This window comes from Phodopus roborovskii, unplaced genomic scaffold (genome assembly GCF_943737965.1).
Source record: "Phodopus roborovskii unplaced genomic scaffold, PHOROB, whole genome shotgun sequence".
In the NCBI taxonomy this organism is placed as follows: Eukaryota; Metazoa; Chordata; class Mammalia; order Rodentia; family Cricetidae; genus Phodopus; species Phodopus roborovskii.
The window spans coordinates 9581930-9596449 of record NW_026126407.1 but is presented as its reverse complement, the minus strand read 5'-3'; the positions used below and the strand labels follow the sequence as shown (position 1 = coordinate 9596449).

At 40.1% G+C, this 14520-nt stretch overlaps 1 protein-coding gene across 7 annotated transcripts in view; it reads right to left on the bottom strand.

Annotated features, from left to right (window-relative positions):
- Kiaa0753 (KIAA0753 ortholog) overlaps window positions 1–14520 on the bottom strand; it is a 47111-nt gene that overhangs the window by 28546 nt on the left and 4045 nt on the right. For 2 of the 7 annotated variants that reach the window (XR_007834251.1, XR_007834252.1), the window contains exons 1-7: window positions 14345–14495; window positions 13508–13650; window positions 8826–9426; window positions 6305–6411; window positions 4760–4822; window positions 2760–2975; window positions 569–779 (exon numbers count right to left, since the gene is read on the bottom strand). Coding sequence is in view for 5 of the 7 variants with exons in the window: in XM_051180075.1 (XP_051036032.1) it covers window positions 569–779; window positions 2760–2975; window positions 4760–4822; window positions 6305–6411; window positions 8826–9426; window positions 13508–13600 (1291 nt within the window). In the remaining 2 variants the exon portion in view is untranslated. Of the gene's footprint in view, window positions 1–568; window positions 780–2759; window positions 2976–4759; window positions 4823–6304; window positions 6412–8825; window positions 9427–13507; window positions 13651–14344; window positions 14513–14520 lie in introns of those variants that run through there. The other 5 variants (XM_051180075.1, XM_051180072.1, XM_051180076.1 and 2 more) reach the window with 5 other exon arrangements.

Below are 14520 nucleotides of genomic sequence, written 5' to 3'. Positions count from 1 at the left end.
TTCTGAAATATCATAAGAACAAGAAAAATAATACTAAAGATTACCACATTGCTCTCCAGGAGCAAATGCCTGAAACTTGAAAGCCCTAGCCAAGTTTCACAGCACAATAAAGGTGATAGTGTAGTGTGGCTCTAAGCATGCCTTGTGTTTGGTACAATACTTTTATGCTTTTAACAGAATTCACATCCATCTGAGTCTCACCATGCTACCTCCCAGAGCAGGCAGAACAGGTTTCCTAACTCTTCAGGCGAGGAAATAAATGAAGCATTTGCTCAAGGTCACAAGGAGAGTGAGTGCGGAGCCAAGCCTCCTACTTTGCCTCCAGGGCAAATTTTCTTTATTCCATCCCTGCTAGTTAAGGAAGGGTAGAATATAGGCAGGCAGGGCTTGAGAAGCATAGTCCAGTCTCCAGTCCTAGGACACATGCTGGCTATTATTTCTGATCCCAGCTGCAAGACAGCTCTCACAGACAGGGCCACGGTTCTAACCTCACCCCACCCTCCCTACTAACTGTTGCAGCCACTTTGACAGAGTCAAATATCACACACTAACATTTTGAGACACATACCAGCAAGAAGCCTCTTTGCCACAGAAGGTCGACTGGCTTCCTGTGGAAATGTCTCCTTTGTGACCAAGGGTCTCCTCTCATTCTTGGGCAGTACAGTTGGCCATTTCTGTAAGATTCTTTGGCTTCCAATAGGAAATTTGCTCCGAATTTCTGTGATACATTTCTTTACCTTTTTAGGTGTCAGTTTCTTTTCCAGGAGAGATTCCAAAGCCTGTCATGAAAACAGTCATTATTTTCTTAGTTTAACTCACTAGAGTATGACTTTAGTCACAACACTGAAAAATAACACCTTCCAAAGAGACATGTCATTAAATGGTAATCTCTAGTGGTTAACAAAGTGTGGCACTTAATTTAAAATAAGTATTATTTACAATATGTGATTAATTTATAAAAATAATTTCTATAAAACTATTTTACTCACTTAGCTCATTAAAAGCAACAGTAAAAATGTTCTGAGTGTGACCATTTTTAAGAGACACCCTAACCTTAAAATCATGAATCATCACTTGGGAAACTAACCAGTCTTCAGAACATAGCTATATGCGATTTAACAGGGTATTCATTTCCAACAAAACCCCATAAACTCAAGCAGTGTTTTATGTGGGTAAATACATTATACTAAACATACATGTCCACAGCTAACAGTGGGTCCAGTGGCTATTTGTCTATGTCAGTAAAGGCAGGAGATGTGTGTCCCCATCCTCTAAGGCACACCCACCCACTCATCACCAGGCAGTACTGATCAGTACAAATTAAAAACAACCAAACATAGTCAGGGAGGCTGAATTTGCAGGATCATATGGAAACAAGATAGTAAGTCGGTCAAGGAATCAACAAGAATTCAATTTCCTACATTACTGAGTACTTTTAAAACTAGGGGAGATCTACATATGCTTAAAACACACTGTTCAAGGTGCTCTTGCTCAGGATATGGGGTAACCTCTGGAGATCCTTTCTAGGGTTTGTAAGATAGGTCCTCTAAACAAAATTATTTTGTTCAGTAATGTTTCATATAGGTAAGTTGAAAGAGGATGAATGACATGATGTGATACGCTGTCAAAAGTTCTGAGATTTACCCTTGACATTCACACTCCTGATAGTGAGCTATGTCTACACAGATATAGCAAAGTTAATTACAGACATTTGCTAAACAACAGGACTGTAATAGCAAAGCATCATTTAATGACCACTAAAGCCAGTTAGTGCTAGACAGAATTCTCCCTACTGTGCCACTCTTCCACGAGGACCAACAGCTTAATACAGGGTTATCTTTTCCTATTTTTGAATAATAATACACTACAGAAGTAACACTGGCATGGGTGGCTTATTATTAGTTCCAGCCTTCAAGAGAACACTCTGACCTTTGCTTTAAAAACAGCAGCAATAGGGGCTGAAGAGATGGTTAAGCAGTTAGGAGCCCTGGATGCTCTTCTAGTGGTCCTGAGTTCTACTCTCAGCAACCACATGGTGGCTCACCACCATCTATAGTGGCATCTAATGCCCTCTTCTGACATAAAGTTGTACATGCAGATAGAGCACTCATATACAGAAAATAAATAAATCCTTAAAAAAAAAAAAAAACAGCAACAATATAAATTAGTAGTAACAAATGCATTTGCAAGTCAGAGTACTGCAGCAAGAATCAAAGACTACATTGTGTGGCAGGACTCTACAAACATATGAAACTATAAAGCCAGAACTCATTGCTAATGCTGTCTTTGTTGCCAATAAGAACACTGTCCATTCCTGATTACCACATACCACCTGTGGAATGCCAGATGTTTCCAGTCATCCTGAGATCTGAGGTTCTTACTGCATGTATCCTAAGTGTTTCTTTTCTAAAACCTATCTAGATCAAATACTGATAGTAAGTGCTACTCTGAAAATTCCTTGCCATTTTCCTTTCCCTTTCTTTTCATTTTTTTTTTATTAACTCTGTGTTTAGATGATATGTGGGCTTGTGTGCCACAGTATGTATTATTTGGTATATCATTTCTTCTTCTCTCAAAGAAGAGAAATATAATAAAGACCAGAGTATAAAAAAAAATAAAAATCAAACTTATATCCTCTGAAAAGCCTCAAGTTACCAGGCAGCAGCTTTGTCTTGTAGCTCACTGACTAGAACTAGAGTCAGCATTATTTCCCTTCCTTGAAACAACACCCTTTTAACAAAAACAAGTCTATTTCATACCTCAATTTGCTGCAAGATGTCTATGACCACATCTGGCACAGAAGGATCAGTATCCAGCTTGGCAGAACACAGTGAAAGCTGACGAATAAGGCTGCCCAGTTCCTTACACCGAGCAGGAACTGGGTGCTCCCCTCCATCAGTAAACTGAGTGACAAACATCTGTAAGGCCCGGATGGCTCCTCGATGAGCAGCTGCCAGCCTAGACATTGCCCATGACTGGCAACAAAGAAGAAGCAAGGGGTTACTTCAGGTTCTAATTTCTAACACCACAGCAACCTTTAAGACTATCTGAAGTCCTAGCAATGAGGGATAGTAGCCTGAACTTCCATCTCCTGTGACCAGGCAAGATTTCCAATGGAGAGATTGGGACACCAACCCAGCCACATAACCTTCAACCTACTGTCTCTCCTGCCAATGCGATATACTGTGTTAAGGGGTGGTACAGAGATTGTGGGAGTGGCCAACCAATAACTGGTCCAGCCTCAGACCCATGTCACAAGAGTGAGTTTACCCCTGACATTACCAGGAGCATCAGACCCAGAAGCTGGATGGCCTAGAGACCTAGGACAGAACTAAACACAACTGGAGAAAAAAAAAGTCAATGTGATGATATCATAGATGGGTGCCTAGCCCAATTGCCATCAGAGAGGCTTCATCCAGCAACTGATGGAAATAGACGCACAGACCCACAGCCAAACATTAGGCTGAGCTCAGAGAATCTTGCTGAAGAGAGGGAAGGAGTATTGCAGGAACCAGAGGGGTTAAGGGAACCACAAGGAAATCCATAGAATCAACTACCCTGGGCTCAGAGGAGCTCACAGAGACTGAACCCACAACCAGGGATCCTGCATGGGACTAACCTAGGCCCTCTGTTACAGTTGTGTAGCTCGGTCTTCTCATAGGACTCATAATAGTGGGAACAAGGCTGTCTTTGAGTCTTTCGTTGGCTTTGGGAACCCTACTCCTCCTACTGAGTAGCCTTATTCAGCCTTAATACAAGAGGAGGTTCTTAGTCTTACTGAAAACTTGATATATCATGGTTTGTTGATATCCATAGTCTGCCCTTTTCTGAATAGAAATGGAGGAGGAGTAGGGAGGGGGCAAAGGCGACTGGGGTGGGGGTGGGGGGCTAGGAAGAGAAGAGGGAGGGGAAACTATGGTCAGGATATAAATTGTTTTTTCAAAAAAGAACATCTGGAGTCTATCTGCTATACAAAGTGTTCCCTGTTGTAAAACCTTTCCCAACATGAAGAAAATTAAAAAGCCTCACATTCTCTAGAAACAGGTTATTTTCTTTCCTGCTGTCTGTGAAGGCCTCTGGCCAGCTCCAGCATGGTGAACATGGCTCTGGCAGGCCTTGTCCTTCTCCCCCCATTCTCTCTGCCTTGCTAAAAACTGTTAGATCACATTCCTAAAGCTAACCACCAAGGTCTATTCCATTATTTGGCCACTTCTTCCTCCTGAGGCTGACTACCAAGGGCCAGCTTTCAAAGTACTTTAGTCTGGCAATCAAAAGCCCCCTTTGGCCCACCTAATTAACATGCCCAATTAAAATTAAACACCTCATCCTAACACAGGTTTCCCATTTTACTTTTATAAACTTCCATTTGCCTGTGGGCCACGTCCGTCTCCTCTCTATCCAGAGGCAGTCCTTTGTCTTCTGGGACAAACACCCCTGCCCCTTCTCCCTTGTCCTCTAGCTCCTGTCTTTGTCTCTTATTCCCTGACCTTTGTCCCTCTGGGGCAAATACATTTCCTTTGTGCTAAGAACTTGATCTTGGGTGTTCTGTACTGATACTTTCATTTCAGTCTATATGCCAAGAATTACCATACAGTGACCTGTCTCTATACCAGGAGTGAACATACAGTGACCTGTTTCAGATCCTTTTCCTTGGAAGGAACTCCACATTCACAACACGTAGTTTAGTCTCCAACAGGTTTACATACACTCTGACAAAACACTGTAAAATGCATTCTATTAATACTCAATTATAACATACCTTCTTAGTATGTTTAATTTTATGTGGACTCAATTTATCCAATTCTTCCTGGATTTCTTTTACCTGTTTTATGAAAAGGTGGAAAATGAAATTTTTATACCTGTTCATTGATCTTTCTTATAGGAAAAACAGACCCTGTTTTGTTCAAATATAACCCTTAATTAACTCAAATATAACCCTTATTAATTCAAATATAACCTTTATTAACTATTGCCCACACTCCCAAAACACTGACTGGTTTCCAGGTCAAAATGGGTAATAGAGCTATCCTCAGGTCCCTAGTGTAAGAAGAACTGAACATGAACAACAGAAGGCCAACTCACTAAGTCTTAAGTGCCACACTACAGAGTTTTGCTTTCTGCTGGGTGTAGGGACCATATCTTTGATCTCAGCACTAAGGAGGCAGAAACAGGTGGTTATCTGAGTTCTAGGCCAGCCAGTGTTACACAGTAAAACTCTTTCACACACAGCATATATATACACATACACTGAAAGTGGGGACGTAGGGGGAATTACCAAGCACCACTGAAGTCTTTAAGTAAAACTCTGACATGCTAGATTCATGTTTCAGAACAACCTCAGCTAGGAATATATATATATATATATATATATATATATATATAGAGAGAGAGAGAGAGAGAGAGAGAGAGCCTATGGTATAGCAGTTGCCTAGAACAATCTCTGTGGCAATGGTGTAGAATAAGAACCAACATAGGATCCAAAAAGATTACACAAGAAAGTTTTGGAATAAAAAAATAAATTAATAAAAACAAAATGGAATGAAAAAAATTAATAAAAAATAATAAGAAAAGAAAATTTAACTATGGCATTTGCCTTTAAACAAATAAAAGGTATAGCTTTTGGTTCAAGCTATAAAACTAAACATGTAACTTCAATAACCAGAAAAAATTTAAAGGTTTATTAATAAATAAAGAGCTACCAGGTGGTAGTAGCACATGCCTTTAATTTCAGCACTCAGGAGGAGATGCAGGCAGATCTCTATGAGTTCAAGGCCACCCTGGTCTACAGAGCAAGTTCCAGGATAGCCAGAGCTACACAGAGAAACCCTGCCTGTTAAAAAAAAAACAATGCAAATGCCTGTTTACCAACTATTAAATATTTCCTGAAAGGCAACAGTCTTCATTCTTTCATTAAATAAAGAATAACCATGTTAGTCTCTAAGACTGATGGGAAAGTCCCTTTACAACTCAGGCTCATATGTACAAGCTTTTAGTCTATGCCCCCAAAGTCAAAAACAACTGTTTAAGGAGACTAATCATATGTACATCTCTCCCCCACACCCCCCTCTCCTCTCTCTCTCTCTCTCTCTCTCTCTCTCTCTCTCTCTCACACACACACACACACACACACACACACACACACACACACGTTAATTGTCCATATAAGTTCAGGGAATTAACCCTGAAAATTCATTAGAATTTATGCAGGGCCCTTTGCGCTCCTCTATCTGTGACAAGGAAAATTGCAAGTCCCTAAGAAAGCCACATGCAGGCCACCACTGCACCTCCCCTGGCTTTTCCACACCTGCTGCTGAAGAACGTAGAGCATACGAGCAGAACGCACAGCTTGCTCTTGTCTCCTCACTTGGATTCGATGCTCTTCATCTGGATCCAAAGCTTCTTCTAGTCTACCTGAAAGTATTTTTCCCAAATTAGATTAAAAAACAAAACAAAACACACAAAGAAGCTCAAGGAAACTTTAAGACCTTAACGAAGTGATAGCTGAAGCTCTCAGGTCTTAATAAGAAAACCTTCAACAGTCACGGATAAGACTGAGTGAGAGCCTGAATACTGACAGAAGGGACAAGACAGATGGGACAGGAAGATGCTGGCAAGCTGGCCAGCACACCAGAATTCACTGAAACAAATCCCACTGGACTTCACTGTGAAGCATTTCTTACTGTCTCAAAATTCCTTTACACTGAGCCAAAATCCACAAAGCTTCCTCTACTTTCCAAAAACAATAACAAAAAAAAATCTTTACTGGACTATTTTCATACTAAGTGAGATCATTTTTACTTTCTTATCCTGAATTCAAATGCAAAATTCTTTCTCTAAGACATTAAGATAGAAGTGCTAAAATCATCTGAATGGTTTTAAATCTAAGCTCCATCTACATGTCAAGAAGCACATTCTTGTATACACTGGCTCCCCATATTCTTTAAAGATCAGCTCAGACCATTTCCAGAAGACTGCCCAGGGGAAATCCAATCTCCATGCACTTCTTCTAGGCCACTGTTTCCAAATATATTTACACCAATTATTCTACAAAGCTCTTTAACAGACAATTTGATAGCAGCAATACTTTGCAAATGTAAGTACATTCTGAATGTAGTTGTCTCATTAACATGTTGTTACATATGAGGGAGTGGGGCTGGAGGGCAGCTTGGCAGCATAGCACTTGCAGAGTGTGCGTGGGTTTAAGTTTTAGCACCAGATTTAAAAAAAGAGTCAATTAAGGCAATTAGGCTGCTAAGAAGGACAAAACTTTGAAGCCAGAAGTTGCACACACAGGTAAGAGTCATAGGGGAGCCTCCAGGCTAAATTGTTGACACCTCTATTTGGGTCAGTCACACAGTGGGGAGAAAATGCACATACACATACCTATAAGAACAGAAACAGCAATGGGCTTAGGCAGGAGTTTTTAACTCTCCACCTTGAAGGTGAGTCCAGTACAACCAGCTGGGCTTGGGAAGCACAGCTACTGGATGCAGAAACTGAAACTATGTATTCACGTGTCTTTTTTAGTCATTTGCCCCAGTGAAGACATTGTTATTATAGTTACCAAGTATTGGTGGTCCACTAAAATATTTACACAAAGGAAGTAAACCAGGCCAGCCCTTACCTACAGAGCTTCCAAAGCTCAGTTATAAAGGTCCTAGTCTTAGCCAGATCACCAGAGCAGGAGACCTGGGAGCTTTGTTACCAGGTAGCCTGGCTTCTACTTAAAGTATCTGGTAGGGTCATGCTGCTTCAGACTGACACTAATGGATATCATGACAAATTAACCACAATACTTCTGGCATGTCCTGTAGCACTGTTCTGGACCACCCATGATGTCCAATCATTATACAACATGTTCACTAGGAAGACTGGCTGTGTGTGTGAGAGCTGGTTTTCTCAGGCAGCTGCATTTTTCTGTTTAAATGCAGCTGGTTTGCCAGCAAGTGGCAGTTTCTTTGTAGCTGGTTCCTAGGAGGAGATGAATTTGTACCCATCCTTAGTACATTTCTTTTTTCAGTCCTCTTGTTTCCTATCCAGACACACCTCACTGGGTAGTTTTATCTTGTGTCAACCAACAACTTTATAAGGCATTACATTTTTTTCTCCAACATCCATATATTTATATGTTCATATTTTAATTAAACTTTAATTGTAAAATGTAATTTTAGAAAATGTATTATCACAGCCCAATAGCTCCTTTTGCTACACAACTCCTCATGCCCCATTGTCTAAGAGCTGGCTTACTTGTTGTCTATAGTAACCTTACTCTCTACCTGAATCTACTACTTCCCAAAGAAATGCAAGGACCCTGAGATTACTAATTATTGTAAAAATAGTGTGTGTGTGTGTGTATATATATAAATATATATATACATACACACACACACACACACACACATATATATATATATATATATATATATATATATATATATATATAATGATTTTACTTCTTCCCTTTGACCCTGTGGTCAGATATGAAGTGGGTTTATCTACAATACACATATATTATGGTCTTTTAAAGAAAATTTAACATAATTTTGCCTGAAGCAATTCTGTATTCATAAGGCAAATATCATAGGATACTTTGTACACAGGTATTAGGAGATGCAAAGTCAGGCAGTAAGAGTGGGCAGAACCCAGGTCAGTGTCTAAGCCCAACTCTTTTATAGTGGCTGTTCAGCTCTACTGAACCAACCAGCTCACAGGAGGCAGCAGAACTTGGTAGTGTTTGTGTTGGGGAGGAAGGCTCCCAAAAATGAATGTATTTGAATTATCCCACACCATGGCATCTCATCAAATGAAGAACTGGGTTTTCTCACCTTTTTTAGTTACTGCTTCTATTTTATGGATACAACTGCTCAATTCCTTTCGGAGTCGCTGAACTTCTAGAAGGCTTTTCTGTTCCCATAGGTTTTTGTGCTCCTCTATCCTGGGTTGTGGCTGAAGTCCTGGATCATGGGTAGGTGGTGAATTTGGTACAGTAAGATCTGATCGTCCTGGATGAGATGTGTATATATAAACCTTAGCACCCGAGCTGGAAATGCCTACTTTGGATGGTTGGTGGCTGTAATGACAGACATCCTGACTCTTTGAGTCCTTCTTTTCCACCTTGGTGTGTACACATTTGTGAGAGCTCTGGGGCTGACTTCTGAGATGATCTTTCATGTGTTCTTCAAACTGTCTTCGTTTTACATCTCTTTTGGCTAAGTGGACAGCATAGCTAAGCCTCTCTTCTGATATGACAGAAAATGAGACAGAACTGCTTAAATCATTTCCGGTTCTAAAATCCAAGTCTTTACAAGGATACAATTCATTATATGAGTGTTTCAGTTTTTCAATTTTAATTGCATGTGGACAAGAGTATCGAACTGCCAAGTTGCTGGGATGTGTAGGAACATTCTTATTAAATTGCAGCTGGTTCTTTAAGAAATAAACAAAAGTAAGCTTTCATTAGAAAGATGACATATTGTATACACACACACACACACACACACACACACCAGTTCCTACTGTTTTACCCAGAAGATTATCTACATATAAAGACATTTTTCTGGTGTGCCCATGGAACCAGCCACCTGCATACACCACATACAAGGTTCTGTACTAAAGTCACATAGTTCTGCGAACAGTCTTCCAACTACTAGCAGCGTACCAGGCCTCCTGCAAAGGCTGCCCTACAGTGCTTCATGCACCAACCAGCAAGTTCTTCAGCTCCCATCTACAGATCTATCCTGTTTCAGGATGTAGAGCTTTCCTAGAAACAGTCCCACAGGCACACACCACACAGCAAACCTAAGCCCTAGGTCCTCCCAAGATTTTCATCTGTCATCTGCTCATTGAACACACCTTTCGCTAAAAGTCCAGTTAGCCAGGCTGACAAAGATTTAGGTTTTTACCAAATTCATCATATAGATAAACCTTATGATACTCTACATTTAAACATAAACATGCTCCCACATTCCTGATGGTTTTTAAGACTGCTTTCACAGCTGCATTTTCTAATCTTCAAAACCCAGCCTTGCAGGCTAAGCCACAACTGTATTAAACAGATTGTTCTAGTTTTTCCACTAACAAGTACATTATTAGTATAGGGTTATCTTTAGGGTTTTATTTTGTTTAGTTTTTCTGCTTTTACATTATTTTCTTAGGTTAAGTAAGGTACACTAGGATTACCAGGTCAAGAGAAATAAGTAATTTTATGACTATAAAACAAAATAGTGCCTACCTATGAAAGGCAAGTAAGGGAATCCATGTTGTTGAATTCAGTAGACCCAATCTCATGATACCTTCATTGAGCGATCTCTCCAACACTCAAAATAAATGAGCTCAATCACATGTATATAATAAAACTTCAGGAACTCTTTTGGGGGAGGTGGGTGATAAAGGAGGAGTAGGAACAATCCACTAAGTAAATATAACAACAACAACAAACAAAAGAAAACCAGAAAGGTACACAGACTAAAAAAAAAAAAAAAAAAGTTAGTACTGAAGAGATGGCTCAGCGGTTAAGAGTACTGGTTATTCTTCCAGAGAACCCAGGTTCGATTCCCAGATTCCCAGCACCCATATGGTGGCTCACAACTATCTGTAGTGAGATCTGGTGCCCTCCTCTAGCCTGCAGGCATACATACTGATAGAGCAGAACATACATAACAACAAATAATAAAAAAAAAATTTTCTTAACTGGGCAGTGATGGTGTACATCTTTAATCCCAGCAGAGGCAGGTGGAGGTGGATCTCTGAGTTCAAGGCCAGCCTGGTCCACATAGTGAGTTCCAGGACAGCCAGGGCTACACAGTGAAACCCTGTCTCAAAACAAACAAACAAACAAAATAAATAAATTTTCTTTTAAAATTTCTCCCTGATTAACAATCAATAATACACAGACACACAAATAAAAAGCCCCAATAAACAAAAATCAAAGAACTAGAAGGAAATATTATTTGCAAGTACAAAGAGCTCCTTAACTGATGTTAAAAAAGAAACCACAGTGAGCTGGAGAGATGGCTCAGCAGTGAAGTGTGCATGGTGTTCTTGCAGAGGACCTAGATTCAGTTCCCAACATCTACATGAAGCAGCTCTTAACTGCCTATAACTACTGTTTGAGATGATCCAACACCCTCTTCTGGTTTCCTCTGATACCTATATGTGCACAGTGCACATAAACTCACACAGGCACACATATACACATCAAAAAAAGAAAATCAAAAAAAGAAAAGACAGTAAGAAGCCATAAGAAATGGGAAAGGCAGTAAAAGAAAAGAGGAAGACTCTCGTGTGTGTGTGTGTGTGTGTGTGTGTGTGTGTGTGTGTGTGTGTGTGTATGACTGTCAGGGGTGGGGTGTTCAACCTGGGGCCAGAGAGATGATTCAGCAGTTAAGAGCATGCACTGTTCTTGAAGAAAACCCAAGTTTGATTCCCAGCACCCATGTCAAGAGGCTCACAAGCACCTAGAACACCAGTTCCTGGGGACTCTAAGCTTCAGACTTTGACAGGCACCTACACTCCTGTGCACATACATACACATAATTTAAAAAAACTCTTTAAACATGGTCAGCCTTATAAAATTCCACAAAGTAAGAATAAAACACTACCTGCTTTTGGTAAGGCTCTGGTGAAACATACTATCATAGAGTAATGCACATAAATTCACACAGGCACACACACATACACATTTTTAAAAACATAGACATGGGAAAGAAAGATGAAAGAGAGAAAGAGCAGGGAGAGGGAGGGCAGGCAGGAGAGAGAAAGCAAGAGAGAGTGTGTAGTGGGCATAGGCTCACTCCTTTCTGGGGGTAACTTGGCAATATCCATCTACTTTTGACCCAGCAGTCTACTATCACTTCTAGCATACTATGGTAGTTTAAATGTAAACGTCCCCCTTAATCGCAGAGGGAGGGACACTAGTAGGGGGTGTGGCTTTGCTGGAGTGTAAGGCCTTGTTGGAGAAAGTGTGTCACTGTGAAGGTAGGCTCTGAGGTTTCCTATGCTCAGGATACCACCCAGTGTTTTAGTTGACTTCCTGTTGCCAGCGAGATGTAGAACCCTCAGCTACCATCGGCCTGCATGTTGCCATGCTCCTACAAGAGAATAATGGACTAGACCTCTGAAACTGTAAGCAAGCCACCCCAATTGAATGTTTTCCTTTGTAAGAGTTGGTGTGGTTATGGTACTTCTTCACAACAAGAAAACCCTAACTAAAACAGACACCATGCAGATATACTCCCAACAATGCCCATACATAGGCTTACTTGCTGTTATATGGTTTGTTACTGCCAATTACTGAAATCAACCTACATGTCTACATAGAGTTGGCCATTGAATAAACTTTAGGACAGCTGCAGAATAGAGTGCTAGAAATGTAAGACATGAGGACGTCTCTAGAAACAGCTCTAGGAACTGGTGTGGGAGATTTCTCAGGGGGGAAAAAAAAAGAAGAAGAAAGAGTAGCTGTAATATCAAGAAAAGAAGGCACTATAAGAATATGTGCATGCATCTGGGCCTTAGGACAGAAAGAAAATGACAAATTAAAAAGGAAGTTAATGAGATCAGTTATCCATAGAATGTGAGTAGGAACAAGATGGAAAGAAAAAAAGTACAATACTTCCCTGAATATACCTGTTTGCACAGGTTTATATTGGAACCATGTGAATGCATGTGAATGTTTCAAGTACACAAGGGAGGAAGGGATGGGGGGTACATAGCTCCATAAAGATAACAGAAAACCCTGAAAGGTGCACCAGTGCAAACAGTGAACCAAAATTAATCACACTAAAAAAATGAGAGTGGAAAAAAGTTTAACCTGTAACTTTTGAACATAGTATTTGAACTATCCATCGTGGTTGGACCTAGACACAAAAAAGTACTTTAACCAAGCACCAAACTCTTACTTTTCATACACTGAAGACTGAGCAGTTAAATAGCTATTTGTGGGTAAGTTTCACACTATAGCTTGGAGGGGTCCAGCACCCTCTTCTGGCCTCTAAAAGTACCCCTTGCACATACATTCAGACAGACACACACATTAGTTTAATTTTTCTAAAAGGTATTTTTTTAAGTGTGATAATGGTACAATTAGGGAAGTGAGTTCATTTTTAAAATGTTCTGAAATATTTAAAACAAAAGCATCATGTTTGTAGCTTCCTTTGGTAGGCTTATACATAAGCCTTAAAGACAGATGGTTGAGCAGACAGAGATCAGCAAATTATTAACAACTGCTAAATCTAGAAAATGGTACAAAATGTTCAAGGTCTTTTTATTTTTTAACTTTTCTTTATGTTTAAAATGTTTTGTAGCTGGGCATTGGTGGTGCATGATGCCTTTAATTCCAGCACTAGGGAGGCAGAGGTAGAAGGATCTCGTGAGCTCCAGGCTAACCTGTTCTACAGAACAAGTTCCAGAACAGGCTCCAAGGCTACAGAGAAACCCTGTCTCAAAAAACAAACAAACAAAACAAAGGGTTTTATAATAAATATCAGAAGGAAAACAGTAAAACAACCTGGGGGTGAAGATTCTTGGGGTCGTTCCTTCCATCTAGTTGGATACTAGATGCTAGGTGAACACAGGTAGAAGCTGGCTGGCTTGGTCCCATCACCTCAGGTGACAAAGAACAGTGATCACAGAGTCATCAGGCAACTCTTCCTTAAATCAAACATATCTAAAGTTAAACAGTGCCACAATCTTCAAACACCAGATTAAGCAACCCACAATCCCATGCTTATGTAGCAGCATTCCAGAGTGAACCCACAGTAACCTCATGTAAGAATAACTGCTTAGAAGAGGTCCATTTCTTATATTTATAAAAGCAACCACTTTTGAAATTCTCATTTTCAAAAGAATAGGGAGCTACCATTTTAATGACAGTCCCTTAGACCATTTTCATTTCAAATTCCAAAGGTAACCAGCAAGACATTAGTTCTGTTATGATAAATTATTATTGTGACTGGACAGTTTTATGGACATGTTCCACATGCATACATCCTAATGACTTGTCAAAAGAGCAGAATGTATTGCTCTGTTAAGTAGCTCAGATAAAATTCTGAGTGGCTCTAAATAAAGCTGGGGTTTGACCAGCGGAACAGGATCTCTAGGTGTTTAGCTCTCCCACCATCTGCACCCCATATACATTCACAGTGAGCCCTCAGCTACTGAAGAATCTAGGTGTTTAGCTCACCATCATCCACACCCTGTATACATTGGCAGTGAGCCCCAACTACTGAAAAATCTAGGAAGCTGTAAGAAGCCCACCCTCATTTTTTTATTCTGAAGATATTTAACATACTTGAATGGCCCTACCCACTCAAAGATTAACCATGTCCTCATAATAGTTATTTACCTATTTCAAGGTCTGTGTCTCAGCTTTCCAGCTGGACAAAGCTCCTTGAGACTTGAAGGCCTTGTCACTCTTTTATTTCCCACAATCAGTACTTGAACACAGTAAACAATTTTAACTCAACACAGTTGTGTTAAACAATTTTCTGAGAAACTGTAAGTTTTAAGTACAGTGAAAAA